We start from the raw sequence: 23,101 nt of genomic DNA, 5'->3' as shown, positions 1-23,101 counted from the left end.
TACTTTAGGACCAACAATTTCGTCATCATCTTCTCGAGGGCGAAAAGGATCCTTTTTCACATCAAGTGAACGAACAACCATCGGGAAGCTTAATGAATAAAATTTATCCACATAAAATTGTTTTAAAATTTTTTCTACATAAGATGATTGATGAATAAGAATTCCACTTATTAAATGTTTAATTTGAAAACCAAGATAAAATTTTGTCTTCCCAAGATCCTTTATTTCAAATTCTTTCATTAAGTAGTCAGCAGTCGTTGAGATCTCTTTTGGAGTTCCTACTATATTCATGTCATCAACATAAACTACAACTATAGTAAATCCAGAAATTATCTTCTTGATAAAAACATAAGGAAAAATAAGATTATTTTCATATCCAATTTTCAACAAATATTCACTTGTACGATTGTACCACATTCGTCCAGATTGCTTCAGTCCATACAAGGATCTTTGTAATTTAACAGAGTACATTTGCCGTTGTTTTGGATTATATGCTTCAAGCATTATAAATCCTTTAGGGATTTTCATATATATGTCATTATCCAATGAGTCATACAAGTAAGTTGTTACTACATCCATGAGGCGAATGTCAAGTCCTTCAGAAACCGTTAAACTAATCAGAAATCTTAAAGTAACTACATCCATAACGGGGGAATATGTCTCATTATAATCTATACCAAGCCTTTATGAGAAACCTTGCACTACAAGACGCGCCTTGTATCTCACAATTTCATTCATTTCATTTTTTTTACGTATAAAAACTCATTTATACCCAATAGGTTTGACATTCTCAAGTGTTTAGACTACTGGTCCAAATGCCTTACGTTTGGCTAATGAGTCTAGCTTAGCAAATATTGCTTCGTTCCATTTTGGTCAATCATTTCGATATCGACATTCTTCTGCAGTTTGAGGTTCATGCTCATTATCATTAATAATTGTTGAAGCAATCGCACATGCAAACACATTGTCAACAACAACTTCATTTCTTCTCCACATATTTCCAAATTTTAATGAGATCTCATAATTTTTCGGTACCGAAAACACTTTTGGTGTTGCTTCTATGGAAATGTGGGATTGTTGATCTAAATTTATTTTAACCTCTTCTCGAGTGTTAATGACTTCTTTTGGAGTGTCACTTTTATTCATTTCCTTTTTCTTTCGAGGAACAGTATCCTTTGCACCAATTGCTCTATCACGCTTTTGGTACATTTTAGATTCATTAGAAGCTATTCTCATTGGGTGTTCTTTAGGAACAATCAATCTAACAGAAATATTTGCAGCCAGAACATGTGATTGAGTGACCCTTTTGGTGTTTGTAAAAACATTTGGCAATTGATTTGCAACATTTTGCAAATGAATTATTCTTTGAACTTCAAGTTTACATTGATTTGTATGTGTATCAAGATTAGACGAAGTTGGTGTGTTCTAACAAATTTCTTGTGTTTTTAATCCTTTACCTTTTCTTTCTTCTAATGACGGGAAAATTGATTCATCAAATTGACAAACTAAAAATCTTGCTCTAAAAAGATCACCTATTAGTGGTTCAAGATATATAATGATAGAAGGAGAATCAAAACCAACATAAATACCAAGTCAACGCTGTGGTCCCATCTTACTTTGTTGCGTAGGTGCAATAGAAACATATACTACGCAACCAAAAATTCTAAGATGAGATATATTTGGTTGGTGGTTAAACACAAGCCGTGAAGGAGAAAACTTGTGATATGCAGTTGGTTTAATTCTAATCAAAACGCAGCATGCACTATAGCATGACCCCAAGTAGATGCAGTAAGCTTCGATCGTATAAGCATAGGTCTAGCAATAAATTGTAAACGCTTAATGAAGGATTCCGCTAAACCATTTTGTGTATGAACATGTGTAATAGAATGTTCAACACTTATTCCTATTGACATGCAATAGTCATAAAATGCTTTTGAAGAAAATTCACTTGCATTATCTAAACGGACAGTCTGAATGAGATGATCAGGAAAACTTGATCTTAACTTTATTATTCGAGTAAGAAATTTAGTAAAAACAACATTACGAGTTGAAAGTAGACAGACATGTGACCATCGAGTGGAAGCATCAATTAAAACCATGAAATATCGAAATGGTCCGTAAGACAGATGGATTAGGTCACAAATATCTCCTTATATTCTTTGCAGAAAAGATGGAGACTCTAAAGGTAATTTAGATGGAGAAGGTCTAACAAGTAATTTTCCTTGAGCACAGGAAATACAAAAATAATCACTAGATAAAAGAACTTTCTAATCCTTTAATGGATGTCCATGTGTATTTTCAATGATTCGTCGCATCATAGTTGAACCTAGATGGCCAAAACGATCATGTCAAAGTATAAAACTTCTAAACTCGGAGCACTTTCGGTACATAAAATTTGATTTAACCATCCTTATTTTTGTGAAATATAGGTTAGATGAAAAACTTGAAAATTTTTCCAATAAGATCATTTGGTTTGAAACTGTAGATATCATTAAAAGATATTACATATCTTCTTCATTTTTGGTTTCAACATGATATCCATTGCAACGTACATCTTTAAAACTTAGTATATTTCTTCGGGAATACAATGCATCATCAATATACAATTTTATTTCATTTGGAAACATAATATGAACTCTTCCAGAGCCCTCTATTATATTTACAAATTCAGATATTGTATTAACATTAATTTCAGCTAATGTCAATTGTAAGAAATATTTTTTAACACAAAAAATTATGCGAGTTGTGCCACTGTACATGTCATCCTCTATTTTATCAAGTTTATTTTGTATGATCTAATAAATGAAAAATAAAATTTAAGAATTAAGAAAGATAACAAAATATAACCAAGCATATTATATATAAAATTTTTAAAATTTACATAAATTAAATTTTTTTCAAAATAACATAAACATGAAGATAATTTAATAGTAGACATTTCCATTCCCAATCAAATGATCAATTTTGCCACTAGGATCCTCAAAAAAATTAGAAACATCAAAATCAACATTCAAAAAAGACTCACACTTAGCATCAATGGATTCAGACAAATTCACTTCAGCATTTTTCTCTTTTCCTTTTAACGATGTCTTGTAAAGATCAACTAAGTGTTTAGGGGTGCGACATATTCGAGATCAATGACCTTTTGTTCCACACCTATAGCAAATATTGTCATTATTTTGTACTTTACTATTTTGTTCATAACTTTCTTTATTCTTTGCCCATTTCCTTTGAGTCTTTTCAGCACCTTTGCTTTCAAATTTTGAACGATGATCGTCATGGGTCCAACAATTTTTCCTACCACGACCCCTTTTACCACCACGACCTTGAGAAAAAGTCCCATTCACTTTAGGGAATAATGTTGAGCCAATTGGACGAGATTAATGATTCTTCAACAAAAGCTCATTATTTTGTTCAGCCACTAGTAAACAAGAAATTAGTTCAGAATATTTTATAAATCTATACTCTTGATAATGCTGTTGTAGGAGCACATTCAAGGCATGAAAAGTTGAATATGTTTTTAGTAACATATCATCATCAGTAATTTTTTTCTTCACATAACTTTAATTGAAAACTAATTTTAAACAAGACTAAATTATATTCACTTACAATTTTAAAATCTCGCAGTTGCAAGTGTATCCAATCATATCGAGCTTTTGGAAGAATTACTGTTTTTTTGTGTTCATATCTCTCCTTCAAGTTGCTCTAAAGGACTAATGAGTCCTTAATAGTAAGGTACTCAATTTTCAATTCTTTGTGTAAATGGTGTCGAAAGAAAATCATTGCCTTTGCACGATCCTGCAAGGATACTTGATTTCCTTCTTCAATTGTACTATCAAGATTCATAGCATTAAGGTGAATCTCAGCATCAAGTACCTATGGTAGATAATTTCTTCTAGAAATATTAAGGGCAAAGAATTCAAGTTTTATGAGATTTGACATCATAAAGTTACTTTGATAAACAAATAAAAATTCAAAGTTAGGTAAATATTAAAATGAAAATGTTATTCTCACATCTATTTCAACATAAAAACATTTAAGGATACGTATTCAAGATAAGAGATATAGTTAACACATAAATATAGTTTGACAAAAAAAAAAACCTAAAGTTATATAGATAACAAATGTTATAAAAAAAAAAAACAAGATTCTTACCTTAAAATAATACCAACGGAACTTAAAAGATTCTGTTATACCATTAGAGACTTGATCGTGCTAATAACGTGTTGTAAATGAAATAAAGAGAAAATTACAGAAAAATTATAGTAAAAAAATTTGGAACTATAGAAATTCAGCAGTCTAGTTCTTCAAGAACTAGATGTTGCTAATCATCTTCTTTTTTCTTCAATTTTGGTTGTAAGACATGTCCTTATATAGGTAAAAATTATATTGGCATCCCAAAGATCAATTTCATAATGAATCATTATGTGAACATACCAAAAGTTATAATCTATTTTCAAGATAGTTATCAACATATATAATATACACATTTTACAACATTCACAATCAGACATGCATGAATATTTTTTCACATATTATTCCATTTTTGCTTCTTTCCCCCTCTTTTTCTACTTTATTTCTCATTCTTTGTTCATGAATAGAGCTTTCAGCTTTATTTATTTTGTTTTTATAAAAAAACTCATAATTTGGTCATTTTTATGAGGCCATGTGAGCACAACTCCAACTACCCAACTCAATGAAGAACAAGAACACCACACACCAATGCAAATAAATTACTTGCATGAAAGCTTGTTTAAAACTCGAAAAATATTAACAAAAGAAAGACAAATTAAAAGTATCCACTTTATATGTTTGCTCATTTAAGGAAAGTAGGAAACATAATAAAGAATATACCAAAGGAATGAACAAGAATTTAATTTTACACATCACAGGCAGTCAACTTTTCTTAATTTTCAAATAGAACAATTTTTATTTTTAATAATATTTGATACAAATAAAAAATATAATTTTCTTATTTTACTTTTCTTTCTCCAAACAAAATCCTTTGATGCAAACCAAACCAAAATGAAAATTCAAAAAGAAACTTCCTTCCATCCTCGAAGCAACTTGTTGCTAGCATGCTGTATTTCATCAACTAGTTGTTCATAGCAATATTTGACATTAATAAATTCTGGTTTGCTATGAAGAGAGAGAGTGTGGAGGTGTGTGTGTGTGTGTGTGAAAGAACCCAAAAAAGAGAGATTCAGAACAGACAAGGTGTAGAAAATTCCACAACCTAATTCTACTATTGTCATTCCCACAAGAACCTCCTCTGACCCTTGCATCTTCCCGAATGTAAATCTTCGGGCTTTATTTATCATCTATGGGGAAATCCCATCATCTAATTCAACTCTGCAACACCCACAAGAACCCCCTATTATATCCCTTTGCATCCACCAGAATCTAAACTTCAAGCTTTATTTGATCATCCAGCACTAGAAGTCACCCCCAGTTATTGCTCTACACTGAGATCCCCCCATCGAACATTGTATCTAGCAGCAAGATAGTGAGCCCCGACTGGACCCCGGCTCCCATAAGGATAGTACTCCGGCATCATCTTCTTCTCTTCCAGCTCACGCAGTACAGGCGTGAAGAGTGCCCAAGCTGCATCCAGTTCATCACTACGTATAAATAGCCTCCTCTCGCCCTCGATAGCATCGAGCAAAAGCCTCTCGTATGCATCAGGAATCTCCTTTGAATACCTACAAAGAACAACTCAATCATATGCTGGTAACCCTAATTGTCAAAAAAACTTGAAGATTGTTTAGGTCAATTAATTACCAACACAGAATCAAATTATTACAACAGTTCACCAAGTTTTGCTAGACAAACAATAATAATGCCAATTGGAAAAAGAATATGTTCTTCCCCTACAATAAAGCCTATAAAGACATAATGCAAATATTCTCTCCCCTCTGATCCACAATCATGTGGTCAAAGGTTATTGAGAGTTTCACTTTAGCTCCAAGGTCTGATATTAACTAGTAACTTATCCATCTTAAAATGTTAGCCAATGTTTAAATAAAGGAGCAATCTAAAATGTTCTCAGTAGGATGGACCTGGCACCCAATAGACATGGTTTTAAATTTCAGTGAAATTGTCAACATTTCTGCTTCCACCAACCCTCCAACTTGAAAATTTTGAGCAAGTAAATCTTCTTTTTCATTGAAAATACAGATCATAACAAAAAGGGTATGAATGATAGCTTCAAGACATTAAAACTTTAAGCGAAATTGAACCTAGATATTAACTACAATATAAGTATATTTTAATTGTGTTTGCATAACAACTAATATTTAACTAAATTATGAATTTCATATATCATGATTGAATATATTTAATGTGGTTATAGCATTACAATTATTACACTTCATAGCCATATGCTTGCCATTTTATTTGCTAAGTCTTTAATCATGTATCGTTATGTTTATCAACTGTTTTTCACGTTTCATTAAAAATCCCAAACTTCACTACAAATTTCCTTCATTGATTAAAATCATAATCAAAATTGAAGTTGGCATCTAAATTTCCATATAAATTGCTTATTTTTAAGACTCCAAATTTTAGTTGAAAACGAATTTCAAAACCTTGCCCCATAAAGTTTGTTCATTTGGTTATCAAATAAGATTAATGGATTCCGTTCTGGGAACGAAATATTGAAAAGGTCAATCATTGTAACAGTATTTATTTTACAAGTACATAATCCTCAGTAAATAACAAAACTTACCTTGCCGCATAGTGAAGATTCAGATTACTACGATCCAATCTCATTCCTAAACCAGGAACCTTATTATTGATCCTCAAATAAATAGCTTCATCAGGTTGCACTCGGATAACAAGCTCATTCGTTGCTTTATCAAGATCTGTCCCAAAATTTCTGTTATATAAATTACCAGGAACATGTCTGAACTGTACCCTTATCTCAGCCCTGAAGGAATATATATACAAAGCATAAATCAAACACAAACAGAAAAAATATGCATCAGTACATAAATCAAAATTAGGCAACTCCTTGTTTACATACACACCCCTTTTTATGTAATGCTTTCCCGGCTTTCATCAAGAAAGGCACCCCATCCCATCTCGCATTTTCTATGAAAACTGCAGCTGCTGCAAATGTAGGAGTTAAGCTGTCCTTTGGTACGGTATTGTCATCAGTGTATGCTGGGTAAGTAACCCCTCCTTTTGTGTGGCTCTTATACTGTCCTATAACCACATTTTCAAGTCGTAAAGGCTTCATAGAACGTAAAACTTTGACCTGGAAAACAGCAAGTAATTTAATTAGAAAAATAAAATAAAGAAAAAAAAAGAGCACATGAAAAGCTAATGTTGGATTCTTGAGCAAAAACCTTTTCATTTCTGATATCTTCTGCATCCAAACTGACAGGGGTTTCCATGGCAAAAAGGGCTAGTATTTGCAGCAAATGATTCTGCATTATATCCCTTATAATCCCATAATTGTCGAAGTACCTGGACGTAATGGTAGGTAAAAAGACATTAGCTCTTAATGAATATAGGGACTAATTAGGTTCATGTGTCTTAAAGAATGATACCCTCCACGTCCTTCAGTGCCAAAATCTTCTGAGAATATAAACTGCACATTCCTTATATATTGTCTAGACCACAAGGGTTCAAAAATAAGGTTGGAGAAGCGGAGAACAGATAAGTTTTCCACTAGCTCTTTCCCAAGATAGTGATCTATCCTGTAAAAAATGCTCACCGATCAGGGAATAGTCCATACTCATCCATATAAAGAACCAAAAATAGACAAGCTCCACCTGAAAATTTGATCCTCCTGCAAGTACTCCTTGAGGCCTCTTGTCAAAGAAGCTGAGGATTCTGAATCCCGACCAAAGGGCTTCTCAACAATGACCCTTGTCCAGCCATCTGCAGAGGAAGCTGACACGCTTGCACATCTAACTGCATCTACGAATATATTTGGAGGAATTGATAAATAGAAAAGGCGATTAGAAACCCTGCCACCCTACACAATCAGACCACATAGTCAAAACAAAAGACTAGAATATCTGTTAACCTTATTTTTCTACAGTTTAAAGAATAAAAAAAAAAAAAACTAATAGGGCCATAACTTCATCTCTAATTTTTTTCATAAAGCTTGAAATAAAAAAGTTATTATGTGAGAAGAAGAAAACAATGTGAAATAAAAGACCAAAGAATCCCTTTTATCATATCTTGTCCATAAAGAAGGCATGAGGAATGAAGTTTTAATTGGTTCATTTTCCTTTGCATTAAATCCCTAATGATTTATAATTTCACTGTGAACATACGCTCACAAAAGAAACTAGAATTTCATGACAACTACTGCATCCAAATGGTGCTAAAAATTTTCAAGAGGATTATTCCCTTCACCGGAGTTTTTTTTTTTTTTTTTTTCTAGATAAGCAAAAGAAGAGATTTCATAAGAAAGAGAAGAATTTACAAAGAGGAGAATAAGACATCTCCCATCAAAATTCTGGAAAAAAAAAAAATACTTCAAAATATCATAGCAAAAAAATTCTCCAATCTCTCTGAATTTCCGAAAAGCTCGCTCCCTTAAAGCATCCAGAGCCAACATACAATAAAGAAGCCAAACAATGGATCTTCTCCCTAACCAACCACCTATTTAATTTTATCCCTGAAAAAATCCATGCATTGCACTTGGCACTCCAACCATAAACCCCACAGCACTGCAAAAAAATCCACACTTTCACAGAGTAGCCCTATCCTTTCTTCTTTCGAAGCCGTCAAAAGAGGTAGCCAACACTCCATCCACCATCACTAGACAAACCCAAGCTTCTCCTAACACGCCAAATAAATTATTCCAGATGCTCCATGCAAAATTAAAGTTAAGGACAAATGAGGAACCAACTTAAAAAATAGAAGAAAACAAGAGTTAGAACGGGTCAAAAACTCGCTGAAGAGGCACATTAATATTAGCTAGACCACTTTCCCCAAATTTATTTTCTGCCCCAACACCCTCTCAAAGACATGGAGGATACCCAAAATACAGTTGAAAGAAGGCCTATGCCTATATTCATTTCCCAAGTTGTTGATGAATCATACCTAGTAATATTAAATTTGATTCTAATAAACCGTGGAAGGGGATGCCGGCCTAAATGTTCAAAAGAAGATGGACTGTATTTAGCTTAAAACGCTAAATTAGGGAAAAAAATTAATTTGTAAATGCTTTCTGTACATGATGTATTAACACTGATCCAGCAACCATACTTCCCATTTACAGATAACCAACATCAATATTCATATCCTGCAAATTTTGTGGTCACCCAAGAAGAGGCCCACAAGTACTACGTTTCCCTTTCTTATGGCCTGCATTTAGCCCAGAATGGAAGACCATCTAAATCCCCTAGGCCACCCATTCAGCACACGTATTTTAAGCATAGGTTCAATAAGTTTAGGAAATAGTATGTATGGAGGACCACTTTGTATCTTCATTGACTTTCTTTAATATTTTGTAATTATGTGTTTAGTTGGGTCATATTTGTAACTATGTGTTAATAGCAGTGCTGGTTTAAGTGCTGGACATGCAAGTTGATGTACAGTTAATTTGATTTGAACTCAGATTGCAGCCCCCCACCCCCCAGGAGCAGGTTCTGCTACTGTTGCTTCTTCTAAATTCTCTCATATCTCTATCAATATCTAAATTCTCTCGCTTTTCCTACATCAAATTGGCATCAGAGCCCAACCACGATCACCATGCAGCCATTCAAAATTGCAGAGAATTGAACACTGTTCATCTGCAACTTCCCATAAAATTACAGCTGTGCCCCTGAGTTACAAACTCCACTTTCCAGGTTTTATCTTATCATACCTCCTTCACCATCAAAATCAGACACCCCTGAAACCTCCTTCCCTGCATTTTCACCCCCACCTGACAAGCAGTGTGGCCCCAGACGCCACTAGAAACAGCCCCAGCTGACTGCCCCTCTGGATCTCATATTTCCTGCATTTTCCTTGATACACAGCCATCCTGACCGGAACCTCCACCCCCGAGATCTACCACCAGCCAAAACAGCATTGCCGGAGGCCCATCACTGGCACCTCATACGCCAGCCACATGCATAGGGAAGTTGCTGGACTTCTCCTGTTTTGCCCAGACTCACAAGATGTTGTTTCCAGCTTCAAGAATTTGGATTTTTCCCTGGTATTTTGAAGCTTTCTGAGTGAAAATTGAATTATCAAGCTTGGGTCACATTACTAAGGTCAAATACAGCCTAATCTTGGGCTGCCCAAGTAAGTTTCTGAGTTTTGAAGCCTTGTCAGCATTCAGTTTGAGTTCCAGCCGCTGTTTGAAGGTTGTTTCTTGAGGATCTGAGAATAGGGAGTTGGGAAATTGCTTGACTTAATTGAGAATTCAATGATAAACTCAATTAGTGCTCAAAATCTTTGGTGAGGTAACCAAATTCTCACACTCTCTTGACTAATGTTTGTATGACTATGGAAAATTTGCAATTGCATAATTCCAAGTTTCTTGTTACCATTTGAAAAATAAAAATAAAAATATCTGCCCATTGTCTTGTAAATTCCCCTCATTAACTCATCATTTGAATCCTTGTTCATATCCATACCTAGTTAATTCCTTGTTGCCATGACATGTGAGACCATGTCCATTCATATGCATTATATTTTCTAGCTTCATGTGTGAGCACTGTAGTAATTTTAGGACTCATCACTTGTAGTCCAGTTTAGTCTTCCTCAGCATCATTGCACCATATTGCATTAACCATGGTAACCTATCATTTAAAAAAACAAAAATCAACCATGGTTATCAACGAAAACATCGACACCAATCCCACTTAGTTTGCACCAAATGATACCCAATCCTTGTCTGCCTGATTAGAAACTCTGGAGTCTGTGGACCAAAATTTGAGCACCTCACACAACAGTTTGACCGAGTCATGAAGATGTTAGGTAAACACCTTGTTATGGAAGACATAGAACCATCAGTTAGGCACCCTTTTTGGAATTGATTCTGCAGTGAGACAAAGGAAAATAAAAGCACCAGGTAAAGTGGCATTTTTACTACCTCTTTCCATCTAAAATTTTTTTTGCTACTTAGCTAGTAGGTATTCATTTGAAATTTATTTAATAACAGCAAAATGGTGGATATCATTTGGATCATCAGCTCCAAACGTGAAAAATTTTGTTGTGAGAATCCTTAGTCTCACGTGTAGTGCTACCAGCTGCGAAAGAAATTGGTGCATGTAATTCATTAGGATATCATGGATTAAAGAACATGAACTACTAGTCTACTACTTTTACAATCATTATTTACTATGCTACTTTAAACTTCTTGCAGCTTCATAGCAAAAGGAGAAATAGGCTAGCTCAGCAACGCTTGAATGATTTGGTATTTTTGAAATATAATTGAACTTTGAGGCGTCAATACAACAAGCATGACATGATTGATCCCATCCTTCCAAAGGACATTGATGATAGTATTGAGTGGTCAATTGGTAGAATGGATGGCAATTTCAATGAGGACGATGAACTAGTGTTTGAATATGATCTTTTGACATGGGATTCTGTTTCCAGAGCCTGTAGAGTAAATAACCCCCTGCATTGCACTAGATCAAGAATAAGTACAAATGTGTCATCATCTTCTAGAGGAAGAGTTTCATCTAGCACTACTAGGGTTCGGACAATAATGTTTGAAGTTGTAGATGAGGATGAGATCCAAGTGGGTAGTGCAGAGGAGACAGATGAGGAAGAAGATGTTGGAGAAGACAATTATGTTGATGAAAAAGAAGATGATGATATATTGGCAAATTTAGTTGTTGAGTGATGACTGAGGAAGTTTTTTAGATTTTAGACTTTGGAATCTTTTATTGTACCCTTTTCTTTTGATATTGAACTATGTTGATGCTTTTGGGCCTTGGGCTTGACAATTTCATTTCCTTCGTAATTTGAAGCTTGAACTCTTGCATGCTTAATTGCTTATATTAAACTATGTTTGTTTCACTTGGAACTTGGTATTTCGTAGTCAAAATATCTATGCATTTATGTTTTGGTCTTAAATATTTTGGCGTTTTAAATTATAATACTACTATAGATGTGTTCATATATCAATTACCCATCAAATAGGCATTATACACAATTTTAATAATTGTGCCCCTTCGCCTTGCACGTCGGCTCCAAGTACCCTTTGCGCCTTGGTGCGCCTTGCGCCTTTAACTACTATGCTAATGGCCTTAGCAGGGTAGCAATTACTCTCCATGTCTTTAGAGTCAAGGTCATTGGATTTGATAGTTTGAAGGGCGAGTAATCCACTTGTTCTGATTTTGGGCTTATCTTTCAGGAGGTGAGTGAGGACCGCCCTAGGCATTTTGTAGATTTCATCATTTGTGAGGGATACCTGTTTAGACATACCAAGTTACCCATTCCTCATACTTCTTTTAGAGATCTTTTGGATTGGGAATTGTATGCCGAAGGATTGTTTACCTTGGGAGGGATAAATCCATTCCCTTAGTTAAGGATAGGTTTTATTGGCCTTCCCTTAAGAGGGATGCTGCAAGGATAGTGTCTCAGTGTTGCACCTATCAATTAGCCAAATCTAAGAGACACAAAACTGGCCTTTATACCCCTCTGCCAATGCCACACGTACCTTGGAGAGACGTAAGTATGGATTTGTTCTTGAAATCCTCAAACAGCCTAGGACATCAATCCATATTTGTTGTTGTTGATGGATTCTCCAAGATGGCTCATTTCATTCCATGTAATAAGACTTCTGACGCATCTCATGTAGCTAAATTGTTCTTTAAAGAGGTCATTACATTGCATAGACGTCCAACCTCCATAGCATCTGAAAGGGATAACAAGTTCTCTAGCTACTTTTGAAAGATACTTTGGAAAATGTGCGGCACTCGCTGTTTTCTTCCGCTTACCACCCCCAAACTGATGGTCATGATGAGGTTAGATAAAACCTTGCTGTGATTATGAGTAATACGGATTATAAACTAGTTGTAAGTGTGCATCGTAGAGCTAGAGAGTTTAATGTAGGTGAGTCATGATTTGCTTAAGACCTGAACATTACCATAGAAATTCAATCAAAAAGCTTCATGCTCGTCCCATTGGCCCTTTCCTCATCCTTAAGAAAGTTGGACCTGATGCACTTTTGAGCCTCTTGGTTTGCCATTTGACTCTCATGCAGGTTCAGCAGCAACTCAGCGTCCCTCTATTTCTGAACCACAGGAAATGGTGGAGTCTATCTTGGATGGTGAGTTCATGACTTCTTTTCAAGGTGGTTTTCGTTGCCACTTGGTTCAATGGGGAGGTCATCCCGAACCAGATGCTATATGGCTTTCCAAGGATGATGTTCATGACAACGCTCCTGACTCGCTTGAGTCTGATTTGCAGTCCCACTCTGTGGAGTAGAGTTCCTTTCAGCCAGGGGAGAATGATGGAGGACCATTTACCCCTAGGCCGCCCATTTGGCACATGTATATTAGGAATAGGTTTAAGAAGGTTTAGGTAATAGTTCGTATAGAGCACCTCTTTCTATATTTAGTGACTTCCTTCAGTGTTTTGTAATTAAATGTTTAGTTGTTGGGTCATCTTTGTAAATATGTGTTAGCTGTAGTAATGGTTTAGGTGCGGGACATGCAAGTTGATGTACAGAAAATTTGATTTGAATTCAGACTGCAGTTTCCTCCCTCCCTCCCTCCCTCCCCCACAGGTTCTTCTTCTCTTCCTTCTAGTTCTCTCAATTCTCTCTCTATATCTAGATTCTCTCACTTGTCCTACATCAGCATACATTCTGTATATTTTGCACAATTTGGGACATGGGCACCAACAGTTCAACAACAGGAATCAGTTAAGCTACAGACCCAATGAATTGTTCAATTGACATTCAAAAAAAAAAAGAATTCTTTGTTATAACATATTATAGTTTCTAAGCTAACAAAAAAACAATGGCAAAAGCATTTAGTCCAAATTAATACAAACAAATATGACCTGGAGTGTTTTAAGATCATGTGGGAAAAAATTAATGCGATAGAACTTAGAAACATGAAGCATTACATGCAGGAAACATTTTCATGAATCGAAAATACATGATTTAGATACTCACACATTGGATTTCATGAATTTATAAAAGCATATACAAATGTTAGGTGAAGAAATATTGTGTCCTTCTCATAATCCCATATCAGTTGTATTCTAAGGACATTTTGGCCATAAAAACTGGTTTACATTTCAATGTTGTGACGCGCTTTTTATGGGGCAAAGCTGCAATACCATGAGGCCCAAGCCAAAGGGGACAATATCTTATTGGAGTTGATCCAAGACCATTACATCAAGATATTACCATAAAAACTTTGTGGAACTAAATCCAATCATAGCATTCAATGAAATTAAAACTACTAACAGCCCTACTAGGTCAATAGGCCAAAATTGCTTCAAGTTTGACCCAAAATGATAAGATGCAAATTTGTAAAACATGTTCCTGGAAACATAGCAACACAAAACTAACTGTATGAATCACAACCTATGTTACCTCATGTTCCTTCAGCTTCTTGTCTAGCTGTGCAAAATTTTCCTCTGAATCATACTGACCACTATGGTAGAAACATCTTTTGAGAAACTGCTCCATCTTTTCACCACAATTTTCCCTAAAAGGAAAATAAAAATTAAAAACAGAAGCAAACAAATACCATGCACTGCGCAAAACTTGAGATTTTAGTTCTGACTATTGTTTTTTTTGTCTTTTTTATTTATCACAGTCTGCTAATTGGGAGGCTGTGCAGGAGGAGATGAGATTTTGTGGCTTGACAGCTTCTTCCTCTCAAACAACAGGTAAATTTCTCAAAGGTTTTGTAATGCTCATTCCGGCAGTTCAAGTTGGATTGTGGAAGTCTCTGTCTGTGTGCTAAAGAGGTTTCCGGAGAGCATTCTTTGGAGGCTGGTGGTTGAGGAAATTCATGGAAGGTGCAGGAGATTCAGAATCTTGGTCAACAGTTCAATGTACGAGGTGTTAAGGATTGATTAAAGATGCGCTAGTGGCTATCTAGGAAAAGACGTTCAATTAGATGGTGGTAAAAGTAAGGTGAAAAAGGGTCAATATCAACTAGAAAATTTGCAATGCTCAATTAACTAGGATGGAAAGGGATTTAAGAGAGGCTGTCTTATTTACATTTTTTAGGTTTTTTTTCATTTTTATTTTTTTGATTTTTCACTTCTGAGGATCTCTAGTCCTTTCTTAGTTTATAATTTTTTTTATCTTCTCTCTTCACATGCTTCTTATTATAACCACAAGCACACACAAAAATAAAGAAGATATTCAAAATTGTAATGACTATCGTGGAACTAAACTTATGAGTCATGCAATGAAATTTTGGGAAAGAGTAATAGAACAAAGACTAGGGTTAGAGAAAAGTGTTTCAGAGAACAATTTGGTTCTATGCCCAAGAGATCAACTATAGAAACTATATATTTATTAAGATGGCTAACGGAAAAGTTTAGTGAAATGAAAAGGGACTTGCACATGATTTTTATTTCGAATACATAGGGAAGTTTACAGTCAATTCTAGAAAAAGAGGGAGCACGCAATAGGTATATATATAGATGTCATTACATTTATGTATGATAGATAAATGACTAATATTAGGATATGAGTGGAAAGTCTAGGGAATTCGTGGTTGCACATCAAGAGTCTTCTTTAAGTCCTTATCTTTTGGGTTAGTGATGGATGAACTTACTAGGAATATTCAAAATGAGGTCCCTTTGTTTTGATTTATGAAACTAGAGGTGGAGTAGAATCCTAAGTTAAAATTATAGAGAGAAGCTTTAAGGGTCTGCTTGGTTAATGACTCAAAAATGAGTTTTGGTATTGTTGCTTTTGAAAACGAAAAAAGGGATTCTATCATGTATTTTTTTTATACTAAAAAATGTGTTTGGTTAGCATTTTTTGAAATTGATTCCATAAATGAAAACCATGGAACCGCAATGCGTTAAGGTAGATGCAATTTGTTAATAAAATAATAATACTACTAATAATTATCATTATTAGTATTATTATTATGTTATTATAATTAGAAAATGGTCTACTCTATACCTCATGTCGCATTTGAAAACACAGGAAACACCCTAAAATCATTTCTTGAAAACTTGAATTTTTTTAGGGATGTTTTTTATGTTTCCAAAAATAGTTTTTTGAAAACACTTAACCAAACACAAATTTTGTGTATTTTTTGTGTCCCACTCCGAATAATTGTATCCAAAACCTTAAACAGCAAGCCCATAAAATCTTGAGGTTTTAAGATCAATAGATGTAAGACAAATATATGAAATGTAATTTTAGTAATGTAATATTAGAGAAAAGAAAAACTTGATAGTCAAGAAATTAAAAATACTAGTAGATTACAACAATTAGGATCTATTATGCATGATGAAGAAGAAATTGAAGAAGATAGTTAAAGTATGATAAAATGGAGAAGTGTTTTAGGTGTGTTGTGTGAAGTAAGAATACCAACATATTTTAAAAAGTTAAAGTTTCCAAAATGAGAATGTTAAGGTGGATGAGTGGTATAACCGTAAAAAACAAGAAATAACACATTTGTGGTAAGTTATGCATAGCACCAAGGATAACATAAGGGAGGGGCAATTCAAATGGTTTGGGCACATATGATGTAGACTCAATAACCCACCAATGAGGAGGAGTGAGCTAGCTAATGTTAGTGTGGTAGGAGGAGCAGTAGTTACAAAATAATTTGGTGAGATATGGTAGGTAAGGTAAGAATTTGATGGCGGAAGAGGATTCATGCAGCTAAACCCATGTAGTGGGACTCGAGGCTTCTTTGTCTGTTGTTGTGTGTATGAGTACCATCTTGGAAAACTTGAGAATTTAAAATTTCCCATAGGCAGGAGAAGTACAATTACATCAACCACAAGAAGACAAATAACGCAAAGTAGTAAGCCCCAAATCATAAGCAAAGGACAAAAATGGATTCACCTCTTATCAATTCTGCAAGTGAGGGTCCTACTAACCATGTCTCGGAGTTCAGCATCGGTCATCTTACTCCGGGCATAACCAAACACAGTAAAGTGCTGTGATGAAAAAATTGAATACGCTTAATAACGAAGCTCATAATTGATAACATAAAAGAGCATGCAGCTTCTGAGTAAAAAACCAAATAATACAATCAGACTTTAACAAAAAAAGAAAAAGATATAACAAAATTGAAATCTTCCAAACCTTCGGGAGGCAACCCTCGTAATAAAGTGCAAAGAGGGCAGGAAAAATCTTTTTCTTTGCAAGGTCGCCAGAGGCTCCAACAACAGTAATACTAACTGACGACTCATCTTCATTAAAATCAGAACCTGACACATCTTTACATTCTTCTGATGATGTAGTTGACAAAAATCCATCTTTCAATTTCTTCAAAGAAGTTTCATTTTGAATAGGAGTGACTGTTGCAGCCACTGCACCTATACCACAATTGTCACTTGAATTAGAAAAGTAACAAATGAACCAGTAATATACAAAAGAATGCAGAAAAGAACACATCTATATGACAGCAAAAATACAAATTGCGATACTGAGACAAGTACTATGCATATAAAAAGAAGTAGCAGCATCCAAGTAAATTTTAACAGTGGTGGAAGATACCATGAACTGCACTAATTCTTCCCGCAAAACCCCACTCAACCAAGGACGGTTAGGCCCATAAATTGAAGTGAACCACCATTAACAGCAATCAGCAATCATTAACATCTAACAAAACAGGAAGGAAAAGATTTTACCAAATCATACAATTTGCAATTGTGAGCAAATCTAGAGTCCAACAACCAGAATACTCCCCACAATTCTTTCTTTATCAAAGAAATGAATACAACCCCACCCCCACCCACTGACCCCAAAAATTTAAAAAAAAAAAAAAAAAAAAAAAAAAACAAACAAACAAACATAAAAAACAAAACACTCCTAATAATAAACACACCCACATCCCCTCTTATCAATTTCTTTTACAGAACCTTTTTTTACTGATTTCTTCCACAAACCCTTCCCTACATCAATTTTCCTACTTTTCGCCTACTTGTCCTGCATCAGGGACTTACAGCTTGGTAGTTGTTGTTATTGTTGTTCATTAGAACAGCCTCAGATTATTTCAACTTGACATAAAGAGGAGCTTTTACAACTATAGGAATCTAAGAAAGGTCTAAAGATTGAATTAAAAAGAGAATCTAAATCATTATTAAGCATAGAAGAAGCTTTATGTCGACAAAAATCATGAGAAACATGGATAAAAGAAGGGGCTAAGAACACAAAAAACTTTCATAAATAAGATTCAGCTTGGTGGACGTTTAACTGAAATCCAAAAAAACCCAAGCCAATATATTGGTCCTTGAAGAAAAACTAGCTACCAAAGAGGCCATTGCTGGTTAGAACCAGTCTACCAGAATTCATTCTAAGAACCACTTAAAGGCCTGCGGTGGAGAATCTAAATTACAAATCTCTAGGTGAAGATGGAAGAAAACCACTTGAGAAACCTTCTGAGATTGAAGGGATGCTGGCAGCAATGAAAAAAATTGAGGAAATGCCCCAGGACAGGATAGCTACACTCTCACACTGTTCTAATCTTGCTGGGACTCAACAAAATCTGACCTGCTAGAGAATTTGAATTCTACCAAGGCAGATGGGAAAAGAGACTAAATAGGAAACGCTACTTTAGGTTCCTTATGGGAGGACCAAAGGGTTGGACATTCTTCTTTGCAGCAATAATTCCCCAAAATTTATTTGTCTGCCTCAAAAAGGAAACCACATTTCAGAGGAAATCTCCCGCAACAAGTCAAAATCATGACTTTGGCACGCTTCCTTTTACAAAAACCCAAGAGGGGAGCAATTCTCATCCATTGCCACATTATTTTAGAAAATATATATCATTTCCTTGAAAATGATAGAATCAATAAGGTTCCCAACTCGAATGGGCTTTTCAGGGTTAAATTGTGTTCTCTCTTGCAGGAACATAAAATTCAAATCAACTCACTGCTGCAAAAATCGTGCTTTTCCTATGGAAAACATGTGGTGCTCTCAAATCCCCTCTAAAGTTTGCTTCTTACCTTGGCAGCATTTTTCCTGGGAAATTCTGACTATCCACAATTTTTTAATAAAAAGGAGCTGGCATATACCAAACTGCTACTATTTCTGCATTTAAAAAAAAAAAATCCCTCAGACCACCTATTCCCTCATTGTCCTTTTGCTGCTGAGGTACAGTCTTTAATCCTTAACCTGTTGCATATGAAATGGGTTATGCCAGGCATCTCTTGCAAATGGATTTTGGGAACACTCCTCCTGCAGTGAAACAGTAGGGCTCCCTCCAGTGCTGTTAATAAGGATGCTGGTCAGGAAGTTCACCCTTAGGCACCTCTTCCAATCGCTTAAGATGCATGTAGGAATTCCCTTCCATATCCTTTATGTTGCATTTGGGAATATGAATTTGGGAACATGAATCTGAAATTAGTGAATTGGGGTAAAACTCCATACAACTTTGCATCAAAATTTATCCAAATTCACACAATATCAAATCTGCAATCCAAAATTCATATTCCCAAAAGCTATATAAGCAAATTTCTGGTTGTTATGGGGTCCTTGGAGTGCCCCTCTTTTCTGAGTTTTCTTCTTTTCTTTCCTTGCATTATCTTCCTCCTTTCTGCCCAGGCTTACTGCTTTCATCCTTCATACCAGCAGCTTCTCACCTTGCAGAGAAGCCCGGCCCCAACCCGAAACCCTCCTTTTCACTAATACATTGTTTGCATTTCAAAAACATAAATCAATAAACCAATATTCAGAAGGGGGAAGGGGTTTAGAAACCAAAAACAAAGCACAGCACAAAACACACGCACTCTAACATCACCTCAGCATCACATATGAAATCCACAACACAAAAAAGCCCAAAACTTCACCAAGAAAGGATTTAACTGCTAATTAACCATACAAGCATGGAAAAAAAACAAACAAACTAATGCCATTTCCGAAACAAATACGCACGAATTAGATAATAAAATTTTAAATGCAGTCAGCTAAAACAAAATTTTAAAATAAAACCTGGGGGGGGGGGGGTGGTGTTGGGAGACCCATATCCGTAAAAATCAAAACAACGAAGGAAGAAGTGCAAACCATCTTGCATGCAGACCAAAATTTGATGTGGGTTTCTTTGAGACTGCAAGAACACTTTCGCTTGTAAGGAAATTTTAGGAATCGAAGAGACCCTTCTCCGCTGACGAGACAAAGAAGGTGAATACGGTGATGCCGACGGCGCTGATGATGAAGATGATGAATATGAAGGACAATACGTTGAAGAAAGGGTCGACATCTCTGTTATTCTCGTTCTCTCGGTGGGTGTGTGTATATATTCTTTGAAGAAATAATGGAAAGGGCCTGGGATGAACAGCGCTGGAGGGGATTGAGATTAAGCCTTCGGAGAAAAAGAGAAGCTAAAAACTTCGAACACATCGAGGGGTTAGGCCCTTGAGATCTCCGAAAGGGTGGCTGCGAACATAAGAAAAACGGGGGAGAATAAACAGACAAAACAAATTAAAAAGGGTGGCTTGCAAATCATGAACGCACAAATTCACTGTTTAAATAGAGAAATATACATCTTCATAAAGAGCCTTCCTTCTTAGCTTTTTGTTTGAGAAAAGTCCCAGAGAGCATTCTTCTAATTTGAGATTTGGCAAGCTTCACAATTCTAATGGTCTAATCCAAGCAAGCCGCAACAAAAGATTAATATAGGGGGGAGGAGTTTGATAAATTAGTGGTAACTACTGGATATTGAACTTCAATTTAATTTTATGAATTGATTTTGAATTAACTTAAATCGATAACTTAATTTAAATAATACATTATTTTAGTTATTTAATATCCAACATCACAAATTGTTTTGTTCTAATTTATAACCTTGTCAGATATTAAAGTTTTTGGGTTTGAGTAGACAAACATGCTTGGAAGGGCAAAATAGAAAGAGAAAATTAAGTGAATGTAAGATATGTAGCATTTAAAGTGATTTTAATTGCTTTCGAGTAATATTTTTAATGAATTCATAATCCCTATGAAGACTCTCATTTCTTATTAAATTTGGTTTAGGATTCGACTAGAACTATTTTGTTTTTATTTTGTTAGAGTTGTGATTTATGCAAAGTGAGAAGATTGAAGATAGTTGTTACTTGCGTTGGACTATTTCTAGCATGAAGATCTTTTTAGTTGAAAACTTATATTTTCATCCTAAGACTAACAAAACTAATTTACATACACGACTCCTTTGAAAATTGTCATGAACTCTTTTATTCCTTCAAAAGTCTCAAATTTTCTTTTGGCTTGCATTTGAAAATAAGATTCTATCTAACGGATAATTTACAGAAGAGAGGTTGATTGATGTTTTCAATCTAGCATCTCCATAAATGAGATGAAGAAACAGTAGATCACTTATTCTTACACCGTGAGTTTCGCAAACAGATTTGAAATTCCTTTCTCTAAAACTTCAATCTATGATGAATCATGCAAAAAATGTAACTTTTTTTTTTTTAACAACATTCATACGAAATAAATAAACAATAATAGAAAATTTTAGAAATATTTGCTCATGAAAATAGTTTTAATTTTATTTTTATTTTTTGAAATAATAACAAAAATATCATATTTTTCTTTTTTATTTTTCGAAATTCATGTAGAAAAGTTGGAAAATAATCAAAACATATTTTCATTATTTTCTTAAATTTTCAACTCTTACTTTGTATATGAGAGCATGAGTTCAAATCTTGAACTTTAATTTGTATGGATTATATATAGAATTTCTTTTAAATCAGTACAAATCTAAATTCAAACTCTAAAATTCTTGATTCCAAGTATTGCCTTATATAAAATTTTAAAAACAAGTTGTTGTAATTTTTTTTCAAAACCTAAAAATAAAAAATAAAAATTATTTACACATTTAAACAAACTTTTCTATGGAGGAATCTTACAATATTATTTTTAGGAACCTTAAAAAAATTAAAAAATGAGTTAACTTTTTTATAATTTTTTGAAAACGTTAAAATTAAAAAATTAAAAATATTTTCCACAACTAAATGAACCCTTCAATTCTTAATATTAGAAGTTATTTTTTAAGAACTATGGAGGGAGAGGAATACAACTATTAACACGGATTCTCTAAATAATTTGTTTCATTTTAGTCGGTCAAATTTCAGTTTCCACACCATGAATTGGAAATATTTTTAAAATTATTGTGCAACCAGTGTAAGGTTATGTTTGGAATTTGAAAAATTTTAGGGAAACGAAAGAAAAATATAAAAGAATCCACTCTTTCATGTTTTCTTATTAAAGAAAGTGAAAAAGAAAACAAAAGATATATCAAATCAATGAATAAAAATATAATCTTAGTCACCATTTACATTTGTTTTTTCTTAATTTTTAACAGTATTAAATCAAATTTTCATTTTTAATTACATTTGGTATAGAGCAAATATATAGTGAAAAATGAGTTTTCTTTTATTTTTATTTTCTTTCCTTTTCCTAACCAAATTTTTTTATCCAAACCAACCCTAAATGTTTTCTTTTTGAGTTGTACGTTGTATTGTTTTCATACTTTTAAACCAGTTGCTTGTTTGTAGTTTTTCTCAATAAAAATATTTTACTTTAAAAAAAAAAAAAAAGCAGACAATTAAGAAATAATAACAATATTTTTAAAATAAAATATATTATTCAATATTTTTTTTATAAAATTTTGAACATTTTTATTTTAATTATATTTTAAATTAACATGCAGTTTATTCGTGGGTAACTTTTTAATTGAAGATACAAAACTAATGCGACTTTTTTGAAACATTTTTTTGGGATACATGCATTTATTTTATTTTCCTGCTATGTGCAATTTGCTTTGTGTTTGCTTCCTTATGATATAAACAGATAGGGGAGAGAAGAAGAAGTAGACGACAGGGCTTTTTATTATAAATAAAATGAATTGCGAGGTAGGATTATTGTTCCTCCTTTTTCTTTATTTTTTTATTGTTTTATTTCTCAAATTACATGATTAAAAAACTTTTAAAAATAAAAAACTAATTTTTATTGCCCAAGCTAAGAGACTTTTCATAG

The 23,101-nt window shown here is 34.1% G+C and overlaps 1 protein-coding gene across 2 annotated transcripts; it reads right to left on the bottom strand.

Moving 5' to 3' along the window:
• Positions 1-5,054: 5,054 nt before the first annotated feature.
• Positions 5,055-20,707, bottom strand: LOC131144802 (glucose-6-phosphate 1-dehydrogenase, chloroplastic-like). 2 transcript variants are annotated; one of them, XM_058093672.1, is made up of 11 exons: positions 20,611-20,707; positions 20,132-20,503; positions 17,210-17,442; positions 16,967-17,061; positions 14,513-14,627; positions 7,779-7,984; positions 7,554-7,703; positions 7,350-7,470; positions 7,029-7,258; positions 6,728-6,928; positions 5,055-5,702 (listed from the first exon to the last, which is right to left on the bottom strand). In XM_058093672.1, exons 2-11 carry the CDS (start codon positions 20,325-20,327, stop codon positions 5,453-5,455), a joined length of 1,797 nt encoding a protein of 598 aa, XP_057949655.1. In that variant the 5' UTR covers positions 20,328-20,503; positions 20,611-20,707; the 3' UTR covers positions 5,055-5,452. The 2 variants fall into 2 exon arrangements, with proteins under 2 accessions (XP_057949655.1, XP_057949656.1); XM_058093673.1 differs by having other exon boundaries at positions 17,210-17,436.
• Between the last annotated feature and the right edge of the window lie 2,394 nt (positions 20,708-23,101).

Source organism: Malania oleifera, chromosome 12 (genome assembly GCF_029873635.1).
Source record: "Malania oleifera isolate guangnan ecotype guangnan chromosome 12, ASM2987363v1, whole genome shotgun sequence".
NCBI lineage: Eukaryota > Viridiplantae > Streptophyta > Magnoliopsida > Santalales > Ximeniaceae > Malania > Malania oleifera.
Note: the sequence above shows the minus strand (reverse complement) of the source record. Positions and strands in the feature narration are given on the sequence as shown.

Excerpts from the sequence above, each read along its gene's own strand:
- LOC131144802 (XM_058093672.1), bottom strand. The coding sequence starts at position 20,327 with ATGTCGACCCTTTCTTCAACGTATTGTCCTTCATATTCATCATCTTCA. Across the intron at positions 17,443-20,131 it reads TTTGGTCTGCATGCAAGATG|GTGCAGTGGCTGCAACAGTC; the intron begins GTTTGCACTTCT and ends ATTGTGGTATAG. Across the intron at positions 7,471-7,553 it reads GGCACTGAAGGACGTGGAGG|GTACTTCGACAATTATGGGA; the intron begins GTATCATTCTTT and ends CATTACGTCCAG.